This window comes from Geotrypetes seraphini, chromosome 4 (genome assembly GCF_902459505.1).
Source record: "Geotrypetes seraphini chromosome 4, aGeoSer1.1, whole genome shotgun sequence".
NCBI lineage: Eukaryota > Metazoa > Chordata > Amphibia > Gymnophiona > Dermophiidae > Geotrypetes > Geotrypetes seraphini.
Genome location: NC_047087.1, coordinates 294,446,432 through 294,472,922, shown reverse-complemented (window position 1 = coordinate 294,472,922; position 26,491 = coordinate 294,446,432). Strand labels below are relative to the sequence as shown.

General features: G+C 41.7%; 1 protein-coding gene across 2 annotated transcripts in view; it reads right to left on the bottom strand.

Moving 5' to 3' along the window:
- WBP1L (WW domain binding protein 1 like) overlaps positions 1-26,491 on the bottom strand; it is a 94,042-nt gene that overhangs the window by 31,058 nt on the left and 36,493 nt on the right. The window contains exons 1-2 of one of the 2 annotated variants that reach the window (XM_033941109.1): positions 9,076-9,123; positions 3,753-3,855 (exon numbers count right to left, since the gene is read on the bottom strand). In XM_033941109.1, the coding sequence (XP_033797000.1) occupies positions 3,753-3,855; positions 9,076-9,108 (136 nt within the window). In that variant the 5' untranslated portion in view covers positions 9,109-9,123. Of the gene's footprint in view, positions 1-3,752; positions 3,856-9,075; positions 9,124-26,491 lie in introns of those variants that run through there. The other variant, XM_033941108.1, reaches the window with a different exon arrangement.

Below are 26,491 nucleotides of genomic sequence, written 5' to 3'. Positions count from 1 at the left end.
CCACCCAGAGGACCATTTCTATGGTTGCTACCATTGACCTCTTCACCTAGGGATAAGGCTCAGCTAACTCCAATAGTCACTCAACACACAACCCTATATGGAAAAAGATACACACTCCGCAACGCTAAAAGGCTTTCCATACATACTACTCATCCATACAGCACAAACATAAAGCAGCAGGCAGATGAGAAAAGAAAAAAAGAAGTGGAGAAAAAGCCTCAGTACTGCTTCATCTGGCAAAAAAACTTCACTTCTTCAAAATAAATACACCTGCATGCAAGCAAACACTGTAGGAGAAAAGCACTGTAATAGCCTACAGAGTGCTATCAACCAGCACGCCGGGGCACACAGCCCCAAATCGTGATATTGTGGGCAAGGGAGCACTGCAGCAATACGGTCCAGGATCTTGCAAAAGAAGCAAATGAAAAAAAGAAAAAAACACTTAGCTGCTATCATCATCCAGGCGCTTTTCAATCCACAATTTCACCTCCTGGTCAAAAACATCCAATGAACCCAACGGGGAACTTTCCGTTTCGTGTTCTCTTGCTGCATCAGGGGTATCGGTTTCACTGCTGCATCTGCATACTTTCCGGACCCACCATGCCTCTCAGGCTCTCATTCCACTTCACAAATCACTTCTGGCGCAACAGAAACGCTGCAGTCACACGCTGAAATATTTTCACAGACTCCACCCCCTGTTGTCTTTCACCAATCAGCTACTATCAGGAACCAAAGAAGGCCGCCCATCAATCCGGGCATTTAATCCCTCAGGTTGAACAGATTGCAATAAGATAAATCCACCTTTGCTCCTTCTGCCAGAGTAAACGTCTCCAATCACCCCGACAAACAGGATAGGCCACATGTTCAATCACCATGCATCGCAAAGCCCCAAATTCATGACGAGCCTCGAGACAATGTACCATCAAAGGTTCAAGACGCCAGGTGTTCAGACAGGATCTGTGCTCAATCAATCTGGTCTTCAACCGACGGTATGTATGTCCCACAAAGTTTTAAACAGGGGCACATGATTATATATATCACCCCTTCTGTCAGGCATGAAGTGGAACTCCATAGCTCATACACATGACCCGACTTAGGATGTGTAAACACAGCCAACTCAATCATTAAAGAGCACACTGAACAATGACCACAGCTATAATGGCCAGGTGCTAACATTGAATCTAAATCAGATGGCACTGATCTCAAAACATTGGGGCTGAAGATGTCACTGAGGTTGCGATTACGTCCATATGAAAATAAGATTTTAAGATGTTGCAAACTCGGATGTATTTGTAAAATATGCAGATGCCGACGGATCACCCGCTGCGACCTCCTGGACATCTGATTAAATGTAGACACAAATGGAACCATATCCTGTGGAGCTTGTGTGGTACGATATTCAAGTAAAGCTTCCCTATGATTATACAGGGCTCTTTTCCTGGCCCTCGCTACTACAGGGACCGGGTATCCCCTACATATCAATTTCTCCTGTAGTATAGCCGATTGATGTCAGAATTCTGAATTGGTGCTGCAAATGCGCCTATAGTGTAAAAATTGGGCAAAAGGGATACTGGTCTTCATTGGGTAAGGGTGCATACTACTAAACTGTAATAAAGAGTTCCGATCAGTTTCTTTAACATATACCGTAGTATGCACTGAACCATCCATTAACTCCACCATGACATCTAAAAAGGCAATCTTAGTCTGATGAAAATTCATCTCAAACCTTAGTGCAGGATGACATATATTGACGTAGTCTTTAAATGTCAAAAGTTCATCCAAGGACCCACACCATAGATAAAAAAATATCGTCTATAAACCGGGTCCACCCCACCATCGATTGGGAGAATACAGAAGAATGAATAAACCTTTCTTCAAAATAGCCCATAAACAAATTGGCTATTGTGGGAGCAAAAGTGGCACCCATAGCTACCCCAGAGAGTTGCATATAGAATTAGACCTCAAACAAAAAATAGTTTTTTCTCATTGCTAAAGACATCAATCTAAGTAAAAAGTCAGGGGGCTTTTTCTCCACTTCTTTTTTTTTTTTTTTCCTTTTCTCATCTGCCTGCTGCTTTATGTTTGTGCTGTATGGATGAGTAGTATGTATGGAAAGCCTTTTAGCGTTGCGGAGTGTGTATCTTTTTCCATATAGGGTTGTGTGCTACCATTGACCCCAGTACCTGTAGGTAGTGCCAAGCTGTGGGGGCTGGCATGGCCAGTATGTCCAGAATCTTGATGCCGTAAGCTTCAGTTTGCATTACTCTGGAAGAAAAATACAGCCCTTTGCCATTTTGAAGAAGATTCCTAAGTACTCAAGGGACTGGGTCGGCTCCAGATGACCTGGAAATTGATGATCCACCCCAGGACCTGCAACAGCTGCACTACTTGTGCCACTGTTCTGTGACCTGCTGCTTTGAACAGGGCTCCGATTAGCCAATTGTCCTAGTATGGATGCACCTGAATCCCTGCTTTGTACAGCTGCTGCTGCTGCCACCACCATTACTTTGGTAAAGGTACGAGATGCCATGGCTAATCTGGAAGGTAGTGTCGAGAACTGAAAACTGCTCAGTGACACAAGAAGGTGGAGCTGAATTTGTTTGATGCCTTCTGCAAGTTTCCCATGGTTAGGGGAATAAAACCTATAGTTCAGACTACTTTACCCTTTACAAGGGAAAGAATGTTGAAGGGGATGAATTGAAGGAGAGAAATGCTGAAATAAACAGTGAAAGCCATAAGTTTTAACTATGAAGCACTATTAAATGTACACCTGGGGAAATTTTTGCATTAAAAAACTTCTAAATAATTATGCATCTGACTGCAAACCTTGCTGTTCTGAAGTTTAAATTACTGCTCAGAGAGGCTATATTGTAAAAATTGGCAGAATTCTCAATTTTTGTTTTACAGAAATCCCCCCAGGAGCAAAATTGTCCAGTACTGCTACAATGCTGAAGAGTGAAAAGCTTCCAACAAATATCTTCTCATTAGGCATTCATTTACAAAGTGAAAAAAATGGCTAAAAGAAAATTTAATATTACAAAACACACTTTCACAAGAAAAAAAGACAATGTCATATATGAATGTAGACAGTACTGCTTTAGTTCAAAGGGGTGTATTTCAAAAAATGAAGGAAAAGCCTCAGACAGAAGCCCTCCCACCACCACAATGGTGGATAAAGGTGGTTGGGTGATAACCTCACTGGCAAAAAACCTCCATTTCACTCCCAAGTGTAAAAAACTTTAAGCAGGGCTGTCTATGCGAAGTTGATAGAAGTTGAAAGTTTTTTCTTCTATCAACTTCGCATAGACAGCCCTGCTTAAAGTTTTTTACACTTGGGAGTGAAATGGAGGTGTTTTGCCAGTGAGGTTATCACCCAACCACCTTTATCCACCATTGTGGTGGTGGGAGGGCTTCTGTCTGAGGCTTTTCCTCCATTTTTTGAAATACACCCCTTTGAACTAAAGCAGTACTGTCTACATTCATATATGACATTGTCTTTTTTTCTTGTGAAAGTGTGTTTTGTAATATTATTGACTTTTCACATATCCGAGTTCTTTCTGCTATATAAAAGAAAATTTAATACATGTGTCTTCAAGGGAGTCAGAAAAAGCCATCAGCAGATCTGAAACGGTGCAAAATCACAATTTATTAAACTATACTCAAAAAGCAGCAAGCCAGGACAGATCAAGAACAAAAATACTGTATACATAAAATAAAAAATTAAAAAAACCAAAACCCAAACCCAAACTTACACCAAAGTTCATAGTAATAATTGCAGCACTGAGACTGCCCACAGCAGTGTCCGGTCTCACATATATAACTTTGATTGTGGACACCAATGCAGATTTCCTTATCCTGAAAAATAAAAAAGGACATTATAAGACTTCCATAAAATCAGAAACAGAAATATCTAGATAGATAAGACTGCTCATCTAACCTGCCTTATTCCCAGTATAATGCCATAGAGCCCCAGCTACCATCTTTTCATTTACTTCACAATCCAGGATGCTCTGGTTATATCCCAGGGGTTTTGGGTTGGTGGTTTTTTGTTGGGTTTTGTTTTTTTTTTATTCTGATACTGGTTTTCTATCCACCTCTTCTCCCTTCCACACATCTACCACCTTTTCCAATTAATCAGTATTTTATAATATAACTTGAGTTTTATCCCAATATGCCAGGGCTACCAAATTTTTCACGAGAAATGCCACATAGAACAATTCAAATTGGCAGGTATTAGGACATTAGATGAAGTTATGAATAGTGGAAAACTTCTTAAGTTTTCATGGCTGCAGCAATCATTTGGCATTTTAAAGTCTCAACAATGTAGGTGGTTGCAGTTGAAGCAGGCTATTCAGAGTAGGTTCCCTGAATGGAAAGATTTAAAAACTTATTTCAGCTTGCAGATCCTATGCTACCAGACAGATCTAATAGGACATCAGGCCGCCCAGTAGTACAAATTGATTTCTGGATTTTTAAATAAGAAGCCAAAAATAAATAGTCCTAGAGATATTTGGAGCATTGAGATAAAACAGTATATTTCTGTGTCTAGTTGGCCACGGATTTGGACTTGGAGATTAAGATGTCAGCATCTATGAGACAAACATGGTTATTTTTATTGCATAGGATTTTCTGGACCCCAGTTTGTTTACAAAAAATAGATAATTCTAAATCTAATAGATGCTGGCATTGTCATATTAATATAGGGACTTTGGATCATCTATTATATTTTTGTCCATTGATACTTGGTTTCTAGAAGTCAATTTGGGGACAAATTAATCTCATTCTTGAATCATCTATCCCCTTGTCATATGAGGAGAGATATGTGGTACACTACTTCATGTCAAACCTACTTTAGATAAATATAAAAGTCGTCTTTTCATGATATTGACAGGAATAGGGGTTCAATTTATTACTCATAATTGGAGAAACCATGATAGGATTAATTTTACTTTTTGGTGGGTAACTGTGTGTACTACATATAAGTATGAAAGGATGATGGCGGAACGTTGGGGGAATAATAAGTCCTTTAATGATGTATGGAGTCCATTGACTAATTTTATTGCATTATAATTAAGGTTATGTTTCTTTCTTTCTTTTTTCATTAGAGTCTGTGCATGTCCAGGGAGGGGGGGGAGGGGAATGTATTTTAAGGAGATAAATTATTTCATTATAATAGTGAATTCATATCATATGTATTATTGCTTTATTAATTAAGACAAGAAGGGGATGAAATGATTGTTTAGTATATCAATTGTATTGTTAATAGTGTGATTTTTAATGTAGTTTGTAAGACTTATAATTTGTATTCCACTATTAAAGTTTAAAAATCAATAAAGATAAAAAAAGAACAATTCAAATCACCAAAATGGCTGATGGGGAGATCTTCCTTTAACTTGCTGAGCTTCTGTCTAAATTAGATTGTAAGCTCTTCTGAGCAGGGACCATCTATCGAAAGTTAAATGACTAGCCTTTCAGCGTTATAGAAATTATAAATAGTAGTAGTAGTAGTTTGTTGCCATGCTGTACTACCATCATTGTCTTTGGCTGGTGGAGCTTGGGAACCCTGCTAGCTTTGCTGCTACCATAAAAGAATTAAAAAGGTAGAACTACTATAGATCAAATTCAGCTGTAGCCAAGGAAATGTATAATGGGCTGGAAAAATAAGTTCCGTATGCTGTTTAGATACCTCTAACGATCCCCTTTGAGCTTTATACTATGACATCTCTGTTCAGGAATATCTTTTCTGCTCGATTCATACCATAATACAATCTTACCATCTGTGTTTAGCTTATGCATTTTCATTGGTAGCTCGGGGTGCGTTACAAATTCAGATACAGGAGGTTATTTCCCTGTCCCTAGGAGGCTACAATCTAATTTTGTAGTTTCAAGTTTATTAATTATTTGATATACCACCTATCGAACCACCTAGACGATTTACAAGAAAATCAAGGGGAGGGTAAATCAGACTGAAATACATAAACAGGAAAACATATGGGGGGGAATACAAGGAAGATAATGTGACCTTTGGCAAGGTTATAAAAAGAGTATTGGGGGAATTTGAACCCCGACTTCCTTAGTTCTCAGCCCAGAGCTCAAATACAGTATCTGTTTATTTTGGGTACTTCTGTCTCAAACACTAATGGCTGTGTTTTTCTATTTCTCAAATATTCCCAAATACAAATTCTATCTCAACACATCGCTCTCACCCTGGTGCATTCAGACCTACTCTGAAGTAAAAACTTACATCACACCACACTGGACAATATCTCCAGGGCAGGGCAAGATTAATTCTTTGAGGGCCCTAGGCACACCAGTACACTGGGCCCCCCTTGCCCCCCATTTATCTGTTTTCTTATTTACTTCTTTATTTCCATTTGTATTTCTTTTTTTATTATTATTATTCAAAACAGACAAAGATTAGCATACCAGTGAACAATTTTTCTTCTATGCAACCCCCAAACATCTCTGAACAAATCCCCCTTCCTGCCCTTCCCACCTACATACCCAGGACTTTAACTCTGAACTCTCTCCATACATATATAAAAGCATTCAAATATATTGTAAAGCAGTAATACTATCCAAAATAAGTCTATATTAATAACCAAGTTTACAACGCCTCTCAACTGCCTCACTCTATGTCAACCAACTGTAACCCATATGTATGTATAAACAACCAAATCTGCCACTCTTCTAGTACGTTCCACTCCATGTATGTTAACTTGTAACGAAACAACAAGGCAAGCAGTCCACCAAAGAATCCAACATGAAACAAAAGATCGGCAGAAAATAAAGAGATTCAAATCAGGTTTATTCAAGGTGCTCCCAAGAACCATGCCCAATGCATTTCACCAAACAAGGCTAGTCAATGCCAACAGAAAACCGTGTCTTTTATACACACAGAACACAGATACACCCTCACCCAGTATGGAATAAGTAATCACAAACTAAAAATAGAAATATGTAGATAAAGGTTAAACTGAACTGCCAAGAAGCCAAACTGCATACAGTGAAACACCACAGAAACAATGACACAGTCCTCTAATACTCTGCAAAATATAAATATAGCAGATGTAAATTTGAAGAAACTGACAATCACCACTTTACAAATCAACAAATAGAAATAAAACAAAAATTGAAAATAAGAATATACCATTTCATTGGACTAATCCATTTTTCAATTAACTTTCAGAGGCCATAGCCTCCTTCATGTCAATATAGTATACTGCTGTTACATTATAGTGTCCTGACCTGGTCTCTTTATACTGTTACATTATACTGTCCTGACCTGGTCTCTAAAAGTTAGTACAAAATGTATTTAAATTAGTCCAATAAAAAGATTACCTTATTTTCTGTTTTTAAAAGTTTTATCAATACAACTACAAAACTATTTTATTCTAAAGCAACAACAAAATCTTTTCTACCTTTTGTTGTTTCTGCTTTAATTATCGTCTTCACTCTCTTCTTTCTAGCCAGCATCTGTCCTCTCTCTATCTTCCATGCAGCATCAGCCCCTTTCATCCACTGTCTGCCCTCTCTTTCTCTCTGCCCCTTCCATCCATTGTCTGCCCTCTTCCCGTTCCATATGGCATCTTCCCTCTTTCTATGCTCCTTCCATAAACTGTCTATCCTGTGCCCCGTCTCTCTTTTGTGCATGATTGATTTCAGCTCTGCCACCTCTCCATTTTTCTCTGTCATCTCTCTCTTCTCCTTTCTTTCCTTCCACCCCATGGTCTGGCATCTCTGTCTCCTTCCCTGATTCCCTGGCATCTCTCTCCTTTTCTTCCATCTCTCCCTCCCCCTCCATGCTTTGACATTGCCCCTTTCCTTTTCCCTTGGTCTGGCATACCTTCCTCCTTCCCTCCATGCCCTGGCATCTCTTCTTCTTGCCATGCCCTTCCAGTCCATGCCCTTCCAGTTCATGTTCACCTTCCTCGGAGTCAAAGTCTGGAATGATCTCGCAAAGACTATTAGAACTGAAACCAACCACACCCTATTCCGAAAGAAACTGAAAACTTCGCTCTTCAACAACTAACTCTTCTAGGATCATCTTAAACACTGACCTTTACTTAGTTTGACTAAGTTTTATGTTTCCTGTCCCCTTTCCACTCCTTCCTCCACACTACCCTCTTCCTTTCCTCAAGTCACCTAGAGCCTGTTTAGGTGTGCGCGACATACAAATATTAGATTAGATCTCTTCCCCCTCCCCTTCCTTATCACTCTTTCTCCCTCCAGTAGGGTGCAGCAATTCTCTCCCCCTCTACTCCCTTTCCTCCTTCTTGTCATCCCTTCCCTGGTCTGCAGTGCAGCCCCTAAGCGGGTGCTCCAAGGCCTGGCATCATGAACTTCTTCAGGGCAGCAGCAGCATTCACAATTTGCTGCTATTGTCAGCACCCTGAGGCTGTGGGTTCAGATCCCTTGCTGCTCCTTGTGACCCTGGGCAAGTCACTTAGGGCTAGATTCACTAAGGACACCGATCGTGTCCCAACCACTTTGCGACCCGATTGTTCCCCAACCCGATTCACTAAAACTTGGTGCCGATCAACCTCCAATCCACGCATGCAAATGTAGGCAGGCAGCGATTCACTAAAAAAACATGAGGGACACAGACTGTGCTGGCCGATAAAAAAAATAAGCGACTGCAGAGGACCAGTTGCTCAGGTCCTTTCCAACTGCCCTGCTCTCTGCCCTGACTCTCCTGCCCTTCCCTGCAGTGTGAGCCTATGGTTTAAACCCATGGGTTTAAAGCCACATTCTCTGGCAACCAATTCCAAAGTTTAATTTCATGTTGTATGAAGAAATATTTTCTCCAGTTTTGTTTTAAATCTGTTACTTAGAAGCTTCATTGCATGCCCCAGTGAATATTCTTATCATTGCTGAACACATGCACCAATTTCATCAAGGTGAGCTCTCAGGATTTTTTTAAGTTGAGGTGTTGGTCAAGTTTTTCAGTTAAGGTGTACAGAAGGACAATCTGGTCTCCATCCCCTCCCATTTGCCTTTGATCCATCCTCAAAGTAGTAATGACTTCTGTCCCCATCCCTGCATATTTTTCAGTGTCCCCAGTCCAATGCACACCTCTAACTCAAACATATGATGCAGGAAGTTCATCACAGCACATCTTTACAGTTATACCTGAAAAACAGACAGACGTCTTGAGAGCCGGCCAATTCATCATGGAATAAAAACATTCTTTTAGCTCATTGTATTTTCTAGAACATGGCGTTTAAGAATGAACTTCAATTCTATTTCCTAACCCACAGCAGGCCCAGTAAGTGAATTATTCCACAGCACAGCTGCTCACTGTACAAAGTATGTTTTAATAGAGATCAGTTCTATTTTTGTTTTTACAGGGTTTGCAAGAGAATAATCATCTTTGCTTGTTGTATTATAAAAGTATTAAAAAACCACATGGAAACTAAATATATTTAAAAGTGAAGTGCTTCTACAAAATAATTAAACATAATTTAAAAAAACGTTGTCCAAGCTTATTTTATTTGTGTGTCTTGAGATCAAACAATATGTCAAGCCACTGAAATCCATCCCAGTGGGATCTTTCCTTGGAGACACAAAAAATCTGCTGTTATTGCTGTCCTGGGTCATCCAAGAATCACAGCTAATACTGTAACTGGAGTTCAGATGCAATTCAGTAACCCGATAGCTTCTCAGTTGTGAACCTCTGCTTGTTCTTCAACATTGAAACTTGTGTGGCTGCACTGCTTTTACTCACCACATGATATCCACTATTAACACATTCCTTGATTTTTCAAATATATTAATTTTAAAGTGGGCTCTCCTCGCTTCCTATGCTTTGTTTCCACATGCATAAAAATTTGTATCAATGCAGAACTGAAGCATGAAGAAGAGAGTTTTCTCAAATGGTAAATTCCTCTCATCCTCACTTATAGACCTGAACACAAAGAAAGCGGGTGACGGGACTAAATTGCGCGCGCTCAGTTGTCTCGCGATCGATTTTGTCTATGAACCAGAAAGCGGGAAGGGAAGCTTTGTGGGTAGATTATGAAACGAAGTAAAATGACTAAAGTGCAAAATTTAGGCAACCACTATATTTCCAGCCACCCTCAAGAAAAAGCCTTTACTATTAACACAACTAAGTGCAGCAGGCTGTATAAAATATTCTGGCTTCGTATAGTCTGAAAATTAATTAGGAATATTATAGCCTATGATTGCAACAACTGAATGCAGAGAGACAGCAATGTTTGCGTGATAATAAGCTTTTATTTATTTATTGGGGCTTATCAGACATCTTTATGAAGAGACACTCAAGGCAGTATACAGCAGGAACAGTCTGAAATAAAATTTACAATTTTGTTAACAGTGTAATCGTAAAAGGACCAAACATCATAATAAATAACACAATTTATTTATAACCTTGCAATTCAGAGTGGTTTACATCAAGAGAAACTGCCAAGCACATACATACACAAATTTATCCAATGAAATGTTAGCTAAGTAAGTCTTCAAAGATTTTCTGAAAGGTTGATAGGAAATTGTGTTCAAGAACAAGTCACTTAGAATTTTACTCCAGACACCAGCCTGATAAGATAAGGTTTTATCTAGAAATCTTTTGGAAGTGCAACCTTCCAACAATGGAAATGAGAAAAAAAATAAATAATTCAAAACGTGCAAATCAATGAGGTAAACTTCAAAACAGCATATTGAAAGCTAAGACTAATATGAAACAGTATCAGAAATATTCAAATTTAACAGCACTGTAGAACAATTGTAACAGAAATATGATAAAATGTTAGTACAATACAAAATGATACTATAATAGACAATATAGATGAATATTCCAACAACAGAATCATACAATGTCGGCATAATACTAATGAAATCCATAACAAACATGCATTAAAACATTCCATTATCATAGATGTTTCATTGTATTACAGGAATGGCATTAGAAACACTCCTTATGTAGCCCAGTGTCTCTCAAACTGTGTGCCATGGCATAGTGTTGTGCCCTGAAGAGATTCTGGGTGTGCTACCAGAGAATTCCCTTCATAAGTATACCCCAGAATAGATGACATGTACATCACGTATGCAAGAGTCCGTCAATGTTGAGTATCTGTGTACATAAGGATACAACCATCCAAACAAGCATCATTCTTTGACGTGATTGGTCCATGAAAACTATTGGCAAGTAAATTTTTTTTTTTAATGCAGAAATGATCCTAACTTCAGCAACAAAGCAATCAAGGTGTTGTCACTGTTTGGATCTTCTTATCTTTGCGAACTTGGATCTTCAGCTCTGACAAATAAAAAATTGAAAAATAAAAAAGATCTGCAGATGGTGAACGATGAAATGCGTGTTTGCTTGTTGAATATCGAGACGCTTTTGAAGTTAATTTGCACTCAAAAACAAGCTCATGCATCGCATTGATTAGCAATTCTATTCTATCTACTTAGTTTCACCATTGTTACAATTACCCAAACATAGCTTAAAGAACTTTAAATAAACAACACTCAAATTTTAATTTTTTGTTGGTTTTGCAGTTTTGCAATTTGACAATTTCAATCATAATGTGCCACAAAAAACATTTTCTCCATTTAGTATGTTGGAACTATAAAAGTTTGAGACTCACTGATGTAGCAAGGGCCAAGTGCGGACATATAGATAGAGGCTAAACTGAAAGCAAAGTTATAAATGCAGTTGAATAAGATATGAGCAATTGGTCTAAGTTACAGGATATGCAGCAAGCTAGTCCAGGTGTGGAGCGAGTGGATTATAATGGCACCCAGATGCCACTATAGCAGGGGTGTCCAACCTTTTGGCATCCCTGGGCCGCATTGGCCGAAAAAAATGTTTCTGGGACCGCACAAATGCGCAAACGCTGCAGCAAGACCGAGGAGGGAGCCAGCAATAGGGTAAACACCCGGGGGGCAGCAGAGGAAAAGACTGCATCGCCCTCAAACGGGGTCTCATAAAATACTTCATGGGGCCGCAGGTTGGACACCCCTGCACTATAGAATAGGTTCTCAATGCACAGCATATACTTCTAGATTGCCCACCTAAATGTGCAAACTAGCATCATGCAGGTATAACTTGGGTCATTCTAGCCTATGTGAATCACAGTGCACTTGTACATACCAAATTTCATCTGCCGCTCGAATGCCCAGCCCTCCAGACTCCCAATGTCTTTTAAAGAATTTCACTTATGAAAATTTGAGTTTTCCTATATGCCTTCCAAAGCGGAGTGGATAAAAAGCAATGATTTTTTTTTTTTTTTTATGAAATAAGGATTAGTTTTTAATTACATAGCATTAGGCTGGATATTTATGCAATGTTTAAATTTTTGGGTAAATGAATTCCATTAATCCATTCATAATGTCACAGGCATAATTTAAAATAAAATCTACCCTGTTCCAAAATCAGCAATATATTTAGCAAATTTACCAAAGTATGCTAGTGCATTTAGGGCTCAATTCTATAAAATGAAACCTAACTCAGTAGCTGCCTAGAAAAGTAGCTCCTACCATATGTCAAGAGTTAGGGTTGATTTGTAGAATTATGCATAGCACCACCTAAACCAATGTTCTTCAACCACCGGTCCATGGACCAGTGCCGGTCCACAGAAATTTCCTGCCGGTCCACAGAGCCGGCATGTGCATCAGGCCCAAAAGTGTTCTTCAACCGCCGGTCCACGGTGCGATCGATGCGGCGTTATCTTCGAGCCAGCTCCCTCTTCCTAACTGATTCAGTGCACAAAGCCACGGGAAGTGGCTCTTAAAGGCATCCTTCGCCTGAACCGGAAGCCTTCTCTCTGGACGTTGCAACGTCAGAGGGAAGGCTTCCAAATGAGGCACGGGACGTGCAAGGTGCAATTAGTACTATTATGGGGGCGGGGTCTGAGTTGGAGATTGGGTAGAGATGGGCGGGGTCTGGCCCACGACTTAGCCCAGTGTTCTTCAACCGCCGGTCCACAGACTGATTCTTTTATTTCTGTCGGTCCATAGGTGTAAAAAGGTTGAAAAACACTGACCTAAACCACCTTAGGCACCGTTAGGCATCATAATCTTAGGCAACGGTAAATTACGCCAGGGTTTTCTTGGCCTAAAATACCCCACTTAACTCAATCCACGCCCAAACTCCACCTCTAATCACACCTACTTTCCATGTAGGTATCTCAGTGAAGACACCTACCATGAGGTGTTAGGTGCCTACTGGATAATTTTTTTTATTTTTAACATTAAGTGGATTTTAATGGTGCCTTCAATTAACAGCGCCAATTAAAAAAAAATTAAAGTTAGGCGCTACCAATTTAGGTGCCTAACTTCAGACACCATTTATAGAATCAGAGTCTTAGTGCTAACACTGTCAATGATAACACCCCCCACCTTTTACAAAACCGTAGCATAGATTTTAGCGTCGGCTGCAGTGGTAACTGCTCTAACGCTCATTGAATTCCTATGAGCGTCAGAGCAGTTACAGCCAATGCTAAAAACCACACTATGGTTTTGAAAAAGGGAGGGATAATTAGTAAACTGTTTCATGGATGTATAAGCATGTAGATATTACATTTCTTATAACATGCAGGCATAAATTTCAAAATGGATAATCAGATAATTGTCAGAAACAATAGCTCTATACAGCACAATTCCTCATCGATCTAAATTCTCTTATATTTTGTTCAAATTTTTCATATTTTTAAAAATGTATTCCAAAGAACTTATCTGAATTCAAAGAAGAGAGCTGTATTTACCACCCCTCCCGACATGTGTGTTTCAATTTCTTCTTCAGGATCAAGGTGTCATTGCTCAACGCCAATGTTTTTTGCTCTTATGCTTGGTGCAGAATGGCGACGGTGCCAATTGAGCAATGACACCTTGATCCCGAAGAAGAAATTGAAAATGCATGTCGGGAGGGGTGATGAATACGGCACTCTTTTTTGAATTCATATAAGTTCTTTGGAATACATTTTTAAAAATATGAAAAATTAAACAAAATATTTTAAAAATTTTCGATCGGTGAGGAATTGTGTTGTATGGAGCTATTGTCTACAACAGTTATCTGATGATCCATTTTGGAATTTAAGCCTGCATGTTATAAGAAATTGCATGTCTATGTGCTTATACATCTGTGAAATTGATTAGCAATATATTGATATTGTTCTGACCTTCATGCTAATCATACCAGCCTATTGATATTTTTTGAGTATTATTAGAAAACAGCATAGAAGCCAGTTTTGTGGGAGTCTGTGAGTGCTGAGCACCCTCAATATCAAACAAGCTCCTTCATTGTGTCCACAGAGGTAATCATTCTGAAATACTGGCATCTATGGTTAGCAGATCCCACCTCATAAAATGGTACCTGAACAGCGTTAATATTTATGCAGTAGCACACTTTAGTAAATTTAATCTCTAAGTGTTGCTGAATTTTGAAATTAGCACCACATTCTCTGCAATCAACTACCAATCAGCTTAGTACACTGTGCGTATACTTCTCTACCTACAGGCCAATGTATGTAGTTGAAACTTGATGATATCCATAAGTTAAATTGATAAGACATGTGCTTAAGACAATAAAACCCTCATTCAGAAAATAGAGATATACATACAGGAATAAATTAACAGCATTCATTACAAGCTTTCTACCACAGTGGTCTCCAACCTTTTCTACATAAAGTGCCGCAAAGTGGACACAAGAAAGCTCCCGAGTCCACCAAAAGATTTTAAGCTTACAAATGCAATTTTTTAACATAGTAACATAGTAAACGACGGCAGATAAAGACCTGAACGGTCCATCCAGTCTGCCCATAAGTTATACCCATTAAAAAATACATGATTAGATTAACTTGTCTCTTCTTTGATATTTCTGGGCCGTAGACTGTAAAGTCTTGTATTGTCCTAGGTTCCAAATGCTGAAGTTGCCGTCCAAGCTCACTCCAGCCTATCCAACCATCCCATTGTTTGCAGGACATCTACCGTAAAGTCTGGCCAGTAACATCCTCCTGTTCCATATTAGTTGAGTTCACATTGATGCTAATTTTGATTCTACAAGCATAACGTCATCAGACGGTACAACACCATGCAAGTGTGTGCACCCTCATCACTTGCATTTAACATAGCCACTACATTTCATTGCTGCCTGTCAGCCCACCTTGGTTCAAAGTACCAAAGACCTTTTCTCCAATCTAAAAACCTATCAAACCAATATTAAAATGGGAGGTGTACACATTCACCAGCAATCAAACCTGTAATTTCACTTTGCTTAGATTTGGGGGCTGAGCTGGACCTTTGGGAGCTTTTGCAGCTACTGCGGGTAAAGAAGAGACCCACAAATTTCAAAACATTCTATTAGTTTTCTTCGCCACCGCTGCACACCGAGCAGACACCCCTAGAACCTTTTCCTGGGCAGCAACTCCTAACTATAGCTGTCATTTGGCGCTTTCTACAGCACAAACAATGTTTAACTCCCTCGCCACTATTCTGTACAAACCGCTACTGTATTGCAATAACCCAATGTGAAAAGAAAATTGGTTGGTAGGTGGACAGAACTCGCTCATCTCTGGATTTATCTGCTGCTGGCGCTAAGAAATAACTCTGATAAGAGAGAATAGTCATGTTTAACATTGACAAGAAGGTTATTAGTTACTTTTGCCTGAGAACTTGGAACTGGGTGCCTCAGATTTAAAATGCTTATGCTTTAGATCAGGGATGTCCAACCTGCGGCCCTGTGAAGTATTTTGTGCGGCCCTGGTCGAGGACAATTCAGTGGTTTCCTCTGCTGCCCCCGGGTGTTTACTGTCTTACCGGCTCCCTCCTCTGTCTTGCTGCAGCGTTTGTGCGGCCCCAGAAAATTTTTTTTGGGCCAATGTGGCCCAGGGAAGCCAAAAGGTTGGACACCCCTGCTTTAGATAAAGGGGAGAAAAAAAGAATAAAAAACCCTTGTAGTATAGCTGTTCACTCATAATTTTAGTGTAACCAATTAGGATCGTTTAGAAAGAATACTCTTTATGAATTCATAAATAGCAGTGCCCATTTTCAATTTGTTCCAAAAATTACACACATTAAAATGAAGTCATACAAAATGAAAAAAAAAAAAAAAAGTTCCGCCTATACATTTAATAATTTACAGATAAAATGGGGAATGGCACATTAATACATTCCAAAAACTATTTTAAATTTTAGATAGTATGTTAAATGGGTGTTTCTTGCTTATTTGTTAATGATTAGACTTATTGCAACCTGCTTAGATTTTAAAACGCCACTCAGCAAAAAAATCTAAATATTAAATAAAACGACACTAGAAGTATCACGTCAACTAACAAAGCATGAAGGACAGCTAGGTCAGTTCTTGTTTGAAAAGCAAGGATCTGACCTCGAGGGATAAAAAAAAAATCTGAGGGAAAGGTTACTCAAGAGTTGAAATAAATGTTCATTAACTGTGCTCTCCAACACAGATTTAACAATTTTTAAAAGATGAAAGAAGACAACACTTACCCATCCCACCACCAAAGCAGCTCTACTATTTAAAAAAAAAAAAATTCATGCACAAACATATTACCCTGACAAAAAAAAGTGCAACTCACAGCTGCTATGAGACAAACAGCTGACTGCCTAATTTGTCCTCCGACTAGGAACCCTGGTGCTGAGTGCTTAAGCTTTCCCATTCTGAGCTACCCCATAAACAAAAAAGTATATCACCTTAAGAACTAGGAAAGATAGTTTTCCATAGCAGTGCAGTATGAAAAAAAAACCAAATAAAACACACCATTTGTTTCAGACAAGCCAGTTTTTCCTCTGGTCCAACCAATTACGTAAAATTAAAGATTTTACTTTGCAAAAAGAAAATATGTTACTACATTCAGGAAAATACTTACACACATGTCATATTTCTGCAAACTATATACTATTCTCTCTCTCCTCCAACCCAAAAAAATTTAGGACATTACAAAATTTGATTACCTGTCTGAGGCCCAAAAGGAAAGACATTATTTAACATCCTCCAAACAAGTGTTTAAAATAAGAGTAAGTCCTTCAACAAACATTTCCCTTCATCTTGTCTGGGCAGTCAGTCTGCAGTTCTATTTAAAAACAAGACTTCCTGGGCTGGGAATGTTCAGTAGACAAGTGTCCTGGGACACAGCATGCCCGCTGCCTGCTACCACCTCCTCCATGCCACTCCCATAGTATTATCTAAGGCAGGCAAAAGGATCAGTACAGGCACAGTATGCAACAGCCTAAAAACAAGATCAAATCTAGCAAAAAGAAGGCAGTGTGTGGCGGTGGCCAAGAAGACAAACAGGATGCTAGGAATTATTAGAAAAGGGATGGTTGTAAATATATTGTCATCGATCAGTTACATATGTTTTCTTCGAACCCCAACAATTAACTGCCTTTTTGCCCGTGTTTTGACTGGATAGGGTTCCCAACCCTGTCCTGGAGGACCACCAGGCCAGTCGGGTTTTCAGGATAGCCCTAATGAATATGCATGGAGTAGATTTGCATGCCTGGCACCTCAATTATAAGCAGATCTCTCTCATGCATATTCATTAGGGCTATCCTGAAAACCTGACTGGCCTGGTGGTCCTCCAGGACAGGGTTGGGAACCACTGGTCTAAAGCATATCTTAAATGTATAGATTTATATTTTATTTTGTCTCGCTAATGTGATGTCTTGGATCCTAATATGGAGGACTTGAGCTGAGCTAGTCAGAATTTATATTTCTTTTGTTTTATACTTTAACAAATGTAATATCTTGTCTAACCAGCTTTCTGTACAAGTGTATGCTTGGTATTTAATTTAAAATTAAAAAAAAAAAGAAAAGGGATGGTTAACAAGACTAAGAACGTTATAATGCCTCTATCACTCCATGGTGCGACCTCACCTGGAGTACTGCATTCAATTCTGGTCTCCTTATCTCAAAAGACATATAGTAGCACTAGATAAAGTTCAAAGAGCGACCAAGATGATAAAGGGGATGGAACTCTTCTCTTTTGAGGAAAGACTAAAAAGGTTAGGGCTCTTCAGCTTGGAAAAGAGACGGCTAAGAGGAGATATGATTGAAGTCTACAAAATCCTGAGTGGAGTAGAATGGGTACAAGTGGATTGAATTTTTAATGCATCGAGATTTACAAAGACTAGGTGACACTCAAACTTGGAGAGTAATATTTTTAAAACCAATAGGAGGAAATATTTTTTTCACTCATAGAATAGTTAGGCTCTGGAACACTTTTGCCAGAGGATATGGTAAAGAGAAGTTAATGTAGCTGGTTTTTAAAAAGGTTTGAACAAATTCCTGAAGGAAAAGTCCTTAGTCTGCTGTTGAAACAGACATGGGACGGTAGCATGGAATGCTGCTACTATTTGGATTTTTGCCAGGTACTTGTGACTTGGATTGGCCTCCGTGAACATTTAATACTGGGCTAGATGGACCATTGTTCTGACCCAGTAAGGCTATTCTTATGTTCTTACAAATGGCCCAAGATAATGCTATGCCAATGATCAGATGATGAGGGAGAGGAATATCCTCACCACCACAAAAAATAAAAAAATTAATTGCACATTGTGCATATTAAGTCCTTTCCACTACACATACCACTTTCAGCATCAAATATTCTGAAGATGCTCAAGACAGAGGTGCAGTCAAGGGGAAAGAGCGCCTCCACTTTTGGTGGCTCAGGCCCCTCCAATGCAGACCAACCCACTGGTAGCAGCTCCAAGGACAGTCCAGCAGAAAGTGCAGTGGTGCAAAGACTCAGCATTTTTTTTTTGTTGTTGTTGGGTAAAAGAAGAAGATACAGAACCTGAATCCAGAAGAATCATCTTATATCACCATCATACGATAATACCATGTAATCAACTTTAGTTTTTTTAATATATTATGCACCCCTTCCCCAAAGCCCACTCCCTTCCCTTCTTCCACAAGGTTCTATACAGATCAGCACCAGCTTGTTTTGGTGCACTATGGGAGATTTATATACCTGATAGGACATTGAGATCTGAGGGAGCATGAGATTCATAGCAATTAAGGAAAGAAGTGTACAACATTGAACTTTCAAAAACAAGAATGTTTTGTATTGCTGGGATCTGTGGCATACCAAGGGGGGGGCGTGGTCTGGCCCGGGTGCAGCCTTAGGGGGGGGGGGGGGTCGATCGCTAAGGCAAAGTGAGTCGATCGTGGAGCCCATCCCGGGCTCCGTGATAGACTCACTTTGCCTTGGCGATCAGCCTTCCTCTCCCCAATGTCAATTCTGCCGTCGGAGAGGAAGTTCAGGCCAGCCAATCGCTGCCTGGCTGGACGGAACTTCCTCTCCGACGGCAGAATTGATGTCGGGGAGAGGAATGGCTGGTCGACCCGACGCAGGGAAGCAGAGAGAGCTTGGGGCAGCGGCGGCTTTGGGGCCTGTTCCTTGATGGTGGCAGCAGTGGCTTGGTGGAGGACAGGCAGGGAGAGAGAAAGAAAGAAAGAAAGGGGGCAGGAAGGGAGACAGAAGGGAAACAGAAAAAAAGAAAGGGGGCATGGAGAGAAAAAAGAAAGGGAGGCAGGGAGAGAGGAAGAAAAAGTTGGGGGAGGGAATGAGGTCTGGAGGAGAGGAAGCATACAGGCTGAAAGAAGGGAAGAAAGATTGGATGCACAGTCAGAAGAAGAAAGTGCAACCAGAGATTCATGAAATCACCAGACAAGGTAGGAAAAATGATTTTATTTTCAATTTAGTGATCAAAATGTGTCTGAATTTATATCTGCTGTCTATATTTTGCACTATGACCCCCTTTTACTAAACCGCAATAGCAGTTTTTAGCGCAGGGAGCCTATGAGCGTCGAGAGCAGCCCTGGGCATTCAGCGCAGGTCCCTGCGCTAAAAACTGCTATAGTGGTTTAGTAAAAATGGAGGGGGTATATTTGTCTATTTTTGTATGGTTGTTACTGAGGTGACAGTGCATAAAGTCATCTGCCTTGACCTCTTTGAAAAACCCCAGAATAGGAATGATAAGGAAAAATTATGTTCTTACCTGTTAATTTTCTTTCCCTTAGACGCAGCAGATGAATCCAGAGACCAATGGGATAGCCCACATCTACCAGCAGGCGGAGATAGAGAAACTGATTAACAGGTGGTCCTATTGGCTGGCACTCCTCCTGTCTCATCAGTATAGCTCCTTGCCCAAGCACACATAACCAGCAATAGGCATAGCATGTAAATAACTTCTTTCCCAGAACAAATCGCAAAAGGCAATGATACAGAATACAACTATCAACCACAACAAACCGCGAAAGTTGCACAAGAAAAAACCGACAGACAATACCAGAAAGGGTGGGGCTCTGGATTCATCTGCTGCATCTAAGGGAAAGAAAATTAACAGGTAAGAACATAATTTTTCCTTCCCTAGCAACAGCAGCAGATGAATCCAGAGACCAATGGGATGTAGCAAAGCAATCCTCAATCTGGGTGGGAAGCAAACGCCGCCTCCGCAACAACCAAAGCACTAAACACATCTACCGCATGTGTCCCCACATCCAACCAGCAATGCCGAGAAACAACACTCTCGGAAGACCACGCAGCCGCGAGACAAAACTTCTCCAAGGAAAAAAACTCTGGACCGAGTCCAAGAAGTAGCCATCACACTGGCAGAATTGTCATGAAGTTCGTTCGCCAATCGCTTTCCTGCCATCAAGTAAGCAGAATGTCCTCCTGGACCCATCGAGCGATGGCGGCTTTGGACGCCGCGAGAAGATTGAGGCGTCCCGTGAATAATACAAAAACAGGTGATCTAAACAACCAAAAGTCATTAGAAACCTTGCTCTCGAAGAAAGCTATGCACTATCAAAAAATGCAATGAATCAAAGCACGACTCCCTATTTCTCCTCCCCGGAAGGAAGGAAAAGTGAGCTAGTCATAAAAGAAAGGATGACACCCCCTAGAAAGAATTGTGGTACCGACTGAACTGATACCCTAGATAATGGAAATCAGAAATAAGAATCCCCGCTGAACAAGGCCTGCAACTCGGAAAACTGTAGAGCCGAAACCAAAGCCACAAGAAACCCCATGGTCAACGGCACAAGGAGGAAATGACGCCTATGGGAAACTGCGAAGAAGTACCGGAAGATTGCACTCCAGACAGGGCTTTTAAGAGGTGTACAAATATACCATGCTCCGTTTAGGAACGGAACGACATAAAGCTGAGAAGTAATCGAAGAGCAATATACCTAGCCCCGGTAACCAGCTAAGAATAGCACTTGAAGCTGAAGGGAATGGAACGCTAAGCCCTTGGCAATACCCCTGTGCCAAAAAGTAACTATGTAAGGGTGCAAAGTTGAGAAGTATCCAAAAGGAAGCAGAATCCACAGGTGAAGACGTCTGTAGCGCCAGGATAAGAGAAGAAACAACCCGCTTCGCATAACCCTTACACGTCAGACAGGACTTCTCAAAAGCAAGGTCGTAATACCAAAGTAGTATGAATATCCATGTCGATCGGACCCTAGGTGAGCAAATCCGGGGATACCAGGAAACGTCATAGTCCAGCTGTCGAAAGAGTCATCCGATCCACATAGCAAGGATGGCGTAGCCAAGCCAGAAATTCTACAAATACTGTGCCCGGAAAGCAAGCTGGAATTGGCAAATCCAAGCCATCATCAGCCAGGGGAAAACACTGAAAAAGAGAAACCAGAGGTGAGAAAGAAGCCACGCTGTTTCCCCCCTCTAATCCCCACTCCCTGTGCTAGGAAGTATTGAATCGTGAGACGAGACCAAGAGGTCTAGTACCAGGAGATCTCACGTCCATAAAAAAAGCTGGAACGCCTGAGCCAAAATTCCCAATATCCAGGACGTATAAGATTTCACTATCACTAACGTGCACACTTGTTAGAGCGTACACAGTGCTGAACACTGTAACATACCAGAAATGGGTCATGGTCAGATTGCACGGAGAGAAAGTCTATCCAAACTCTTTTCTTGACCCCTAAAATGATCTGCCAACAGAAGAGGAAGATGAGGGTCTACCCATCGAAGTAGAATAACAACTGTACCCGGCAATGGAGTACAGCACCTACTGCCCAAGCTGTAGAGAAATACCCCCAGCAAAATACCGACTGAAAGGCCCTCAGCGGCATTCCGGAAGAAGGATCTGAAGCTCCAGAAAGGTAGCCTGACCACGCTCAAGAGTAGAAGAATGAACAAGTACAGAGTCGACCCTGAAGACCAGACTCCTGGAGCTGAGGATGGAAGGCACCGAGTCCCCCCAACCCAACAGCCCGGGATGTATGGTGGCCATGAGCTAGTCCAGCAAAGACCGAGGCATGCCTTTTAAAAGAGAAATCTCGCTGAGCCACCAAAACATACAGAGCCTATCAACTAATCGGAGCCCTGAGAAACTGGGCACCACCAGAACAAGGGCGACTGCTGTAGCGTTATAATGGGAAAGCAAGCCGAAGTTCCCAGTGCGGTCAACAACAGAATTCCATACTCTGAGTCATGGGGACCAAAGAAGCCTGCAAACCTGAGACTGTGACTCATCACCCAAGTTTCTGGGAAGAACACATGTCTCTCCCATAGGAACAAAAAAACATCTCCTCGACATACCTATAAATAGTACAGGAGAAAAGAGCGCTGGGCAAATTTCGAAGATTCACGGCCAAAGAACTGAGGAAAGAAATCACCCTGTTCATGTCAGTCAAATGGCCCGACTGAAAGACGTTCGAATCCAGCATTCAGTCAAGAAGAAATTAGGTGAATCACCTGGTAGCGCCAAAACAGTACCTCTGGCCACATTTTCTAAAAGTTTCTTGAACATTGGATAGGAGAAATGGCACGTGCCAAAATCGAAAGCGCTGCCCAAAGAGAGACAAGCAACTAACTGCCAAGGTATTGAATCCATGATTGCCACCCCTCCTTAGTATATCATTAAATTGACGCCGTCTATCCCACCAATACCTCTCAGTCTAGGTGGATTACCACAAGAGGGTGCCTTGGCACCGCCATGGAGAATACATGGGTAAAAGAGGTATGGGGAGGGTCAATCAGGAATTGCTAGATCAAGTTACATTTAAGAGAAACCGGAAAAGCGTTCATCCGGGACACCGCTACAATGACAGGTTGTCCAAAGTGAGGCGCTATCAATCCAATGGAGATATATCGGACACAATATATACCAGCAAGGCCACTAGACCGTCCCATGTAGGGGCCAGATTGGAAAAGAGAGACTGCACGCCGCTTGGATACAGAAAGAATCGGAGCGGAGTATCCTTTACCATAAAATAAGGGAGCGCCGGAAAAGCCTGTGCAACAGCGGAGGAACATGAAAAGCACAGGAAAGGAAGAAAGGTATTCCCCCTACCATAAGCGGATAAGTTCCGCCAGGGCACCTAGCACTGCCGCCCCAAAACTGAGTTCAGTGCCCCTCAGCGAAGGGCATGTACCTGGCAGGCAGAAAGAGAAAACACCCTGTCCAAAATACACTGCAGGGATGATGCAAACTGATTAACATACGTCATGAAAAGACAATAGCTGCACAAGGCCGTTGAGTATCCCGAAAAACACAGGACCCTGCGTTGATCCAGATACCAACAAAACCTAGTCCTGCCCGCTTGAAAAGTGAAGGTGCCACCAGGTAACCCCGCATTACTAAGAGCGTGTAGCCCGAACAGGAAACTCAGCACGCCAGTACAAGGCGGTTTATTTTTATTTTATTTTTTTTGTTGTTGTTGTAAATTCTATTTCCCTTGTAGTATCATCAGTAAGTGTACAAAATCACTTAAACTCTCCAGCAATATAATAGACATACATATGACAAGGAAATATTGTAATAGCACCACCTGATACCAGCAGCGCGACCCCAAGGCGCAAATAAGAGGTAACAGCCAACAGGCAGAACTCTTACGATACCGGGACCCCGGGATGCAGGAGGAGAGATCCGAACCAAGACCCGGGTATCCCTCCCCCGCCGCTGACCGTCTTTTACCCAGCGGCAAAGCACCTCCTGCTGACCTAGCGCCGTGACAAGCTGTAACCGAGGGGCCAATTGCCGAACGGACTCCCTCTCCAGCGCCCTCAGGCAAGGCAGGATGGCTCCCAGACCACAAAGAAGCACTTCAGGAGAGAGTCCCACCGCCGCGTGAATGGCAACTGTACCTGCAACCCCCGACAGAGTCAAGACCAGAACCGGGAGACTGGGGAGGCACAGAGATAAGGCCGCAGCTGAAAACAGGCGCCAATAACGCAGTGGCTCCGCCGCCAACGTCGGAGCAGAAGCGCGAGCCACCCGCTCGCTGAAAGGCACTGACTCCACAAGCGCGACTCACTCGGCGGCTTGAACGCCGCCGTGGCACCCACTGCGCACAGGACAGCCCCAGCGAACAGGCCGCAAAAATCAGGACTCTCCCGCCCACGCACAAAAAACCAGCGCGCGGGAAAACACCGATTTTAACAACAGTGCCCAAGACACCAAACAGAAGGCCTTAACTGAAAAAAGCACACATTGCAAATGAAAAACTCCCCATAATGCACAATGTTCACTGCCCTAACAAGGCTTAGAAGATGAGGAAAGCTAGTTGGAAGGCACGCGACCGCACAGCTGCAGGTACTTCAGAACAAGCACAAAACCAACACAAATCCGTAGGTCCAAGACAACCGCAAAATAATATAACCCGCAGGGCAATGCAACAAAGGGATACTCACAACCAGGCTTACAGGACTGACAGACACCGGTAGACACCGGTTGAGCACCCCTGAGAATGCATAATTGCAAATAGCAAATGGTCTCTTTTTTTTCTCAAGGGAAAGAAGAAAAATTAGAGACCCAGCTAACCCCTCTATCACTGGAGGGAGGGTGAGGCAGGGACAAGGGGGGGCCCAAGTGTAACCTCTAAAGCCGGCACCGACCAGCCGGACACCCCTGTCTCACTGAAGAGGGAAACCTCAACAGGAGAAATATAACTGCTGCCTCACTGAAGAGCAAACCTCAACAGGAGATATATAACTGCTGCCTCACTGAAGAGCAAACCTCAACAGGAGAAATATAACTGCTGCCTCACTGAAAAGCAAACTTCAACAGGAGAAAATATTTATCCAGCCACAGCCAGAATCCAGGAGCTAGTGGAACAGCGACTTTCCCCTGCTGAGAGATAGAGCATACTGATGAGACAGGAGGAGTGCCAGCCAATAGGACCACCCGTTAATAAGTTTCTCTATCTCCGCCTGCTGGTAGATGTGGGCTATCCCATTGGTCTCTGGATTCATCTGCTGCTGTTGCTAGGGAAATGCCAACTTATGCTAGTCTATAATAATAAAACCCTTACCTGCGCATGCGCTGTTGAAACAGCGTGATCCCTGCCGCCATGATTTCTGATTCCGTGCCATGTTCTATTTGTGGCTTGTGGCGGTGAGAGCAACGGCAGGAGAGTGTCCGAGGTGCTGCGAGGCATCTGGCTGCTACTGCTGCACAGGGAAGTGAAGGGGAAGAGGGAAAAGGGGCTACTTTGGGGGGAGGGATTTGCTGGTGGGCAGGCAGCAATCTTGGTTTGCTCAGGGGGGGCCAGAGAAAGATAGGTAGGGGGCCAAGGAGAGAGACAGACGGACAGAAAGAAAGACAGACAGGCAAGGGGCCAGGGAGAGACAGACAGACAGCGGCCAAGGAGCGAGAAAGAAAGACAAAGAATTACAGACAGGCAGGGGGCCAGAGAGACAGACAGAAAGACAGCGGCGAAGGAGACAGAGAGACAGAAAAAAAGACAGACAGACACATCTATTCTAGCACCCATTAATGTAACGGGTTTAAAGACTAGTATTCTATAATAGCAATCACATGCACAATTGCCAATATAGAATTCACATTTAGCGTGCAGCAAGGTAGTGCCCAACTACAGGCGACCTTTATAAAATTACCTCCTGAAGAGAAATGAGCACAGGATGCTAGCTGGTTAGCTGATGCATGCTTTGCCACCAAGCCAAAACCAAAGAAAATTTACCCCAAAGGATCCACAGAGAAAAAATCCAGGAACATCGTCACTCCACAATGTGTTGGGTTTTTTTTATAAGCTTTGACATTTCAAGTCTCCTGGGATTGTAGATGAATAGTTGCAGAGAGTATGATGGAGCCCGGAGTACAAAAGGACTTTTCAAGCTGATACTTATGAGTTTTACTAAAAAGTGGAGAGGCATATGTGAATGCTCATACAAATTGAGCCCTAGGCATGAAACATGTTTAAAAGAAAGCTTTGTAATAGTGAGGAGACTCCTGTTTGGAGGTTGTTTTTTTCTTTTAAAGTTTAATCCATAAATCAAACTAATATATTTACATTTGAAACCAGACATTTTAAAATCTCTTCAGCCACATCATTAACCTCACATCATAAGTTGATCAACTAGAAAGACTTCTTGGCTTGGTTTGCCTGCCAGTAGGCATGGTTCCATGCCAGCTCAAAGACTAAGGTACAGACCTATACATCTTCACAGCTTTCTACAATGTGGCAGCAGGTATACAGAACCCACATGAAGAGGATGGTATATAAATAGATTTTAGCATCACCATATAC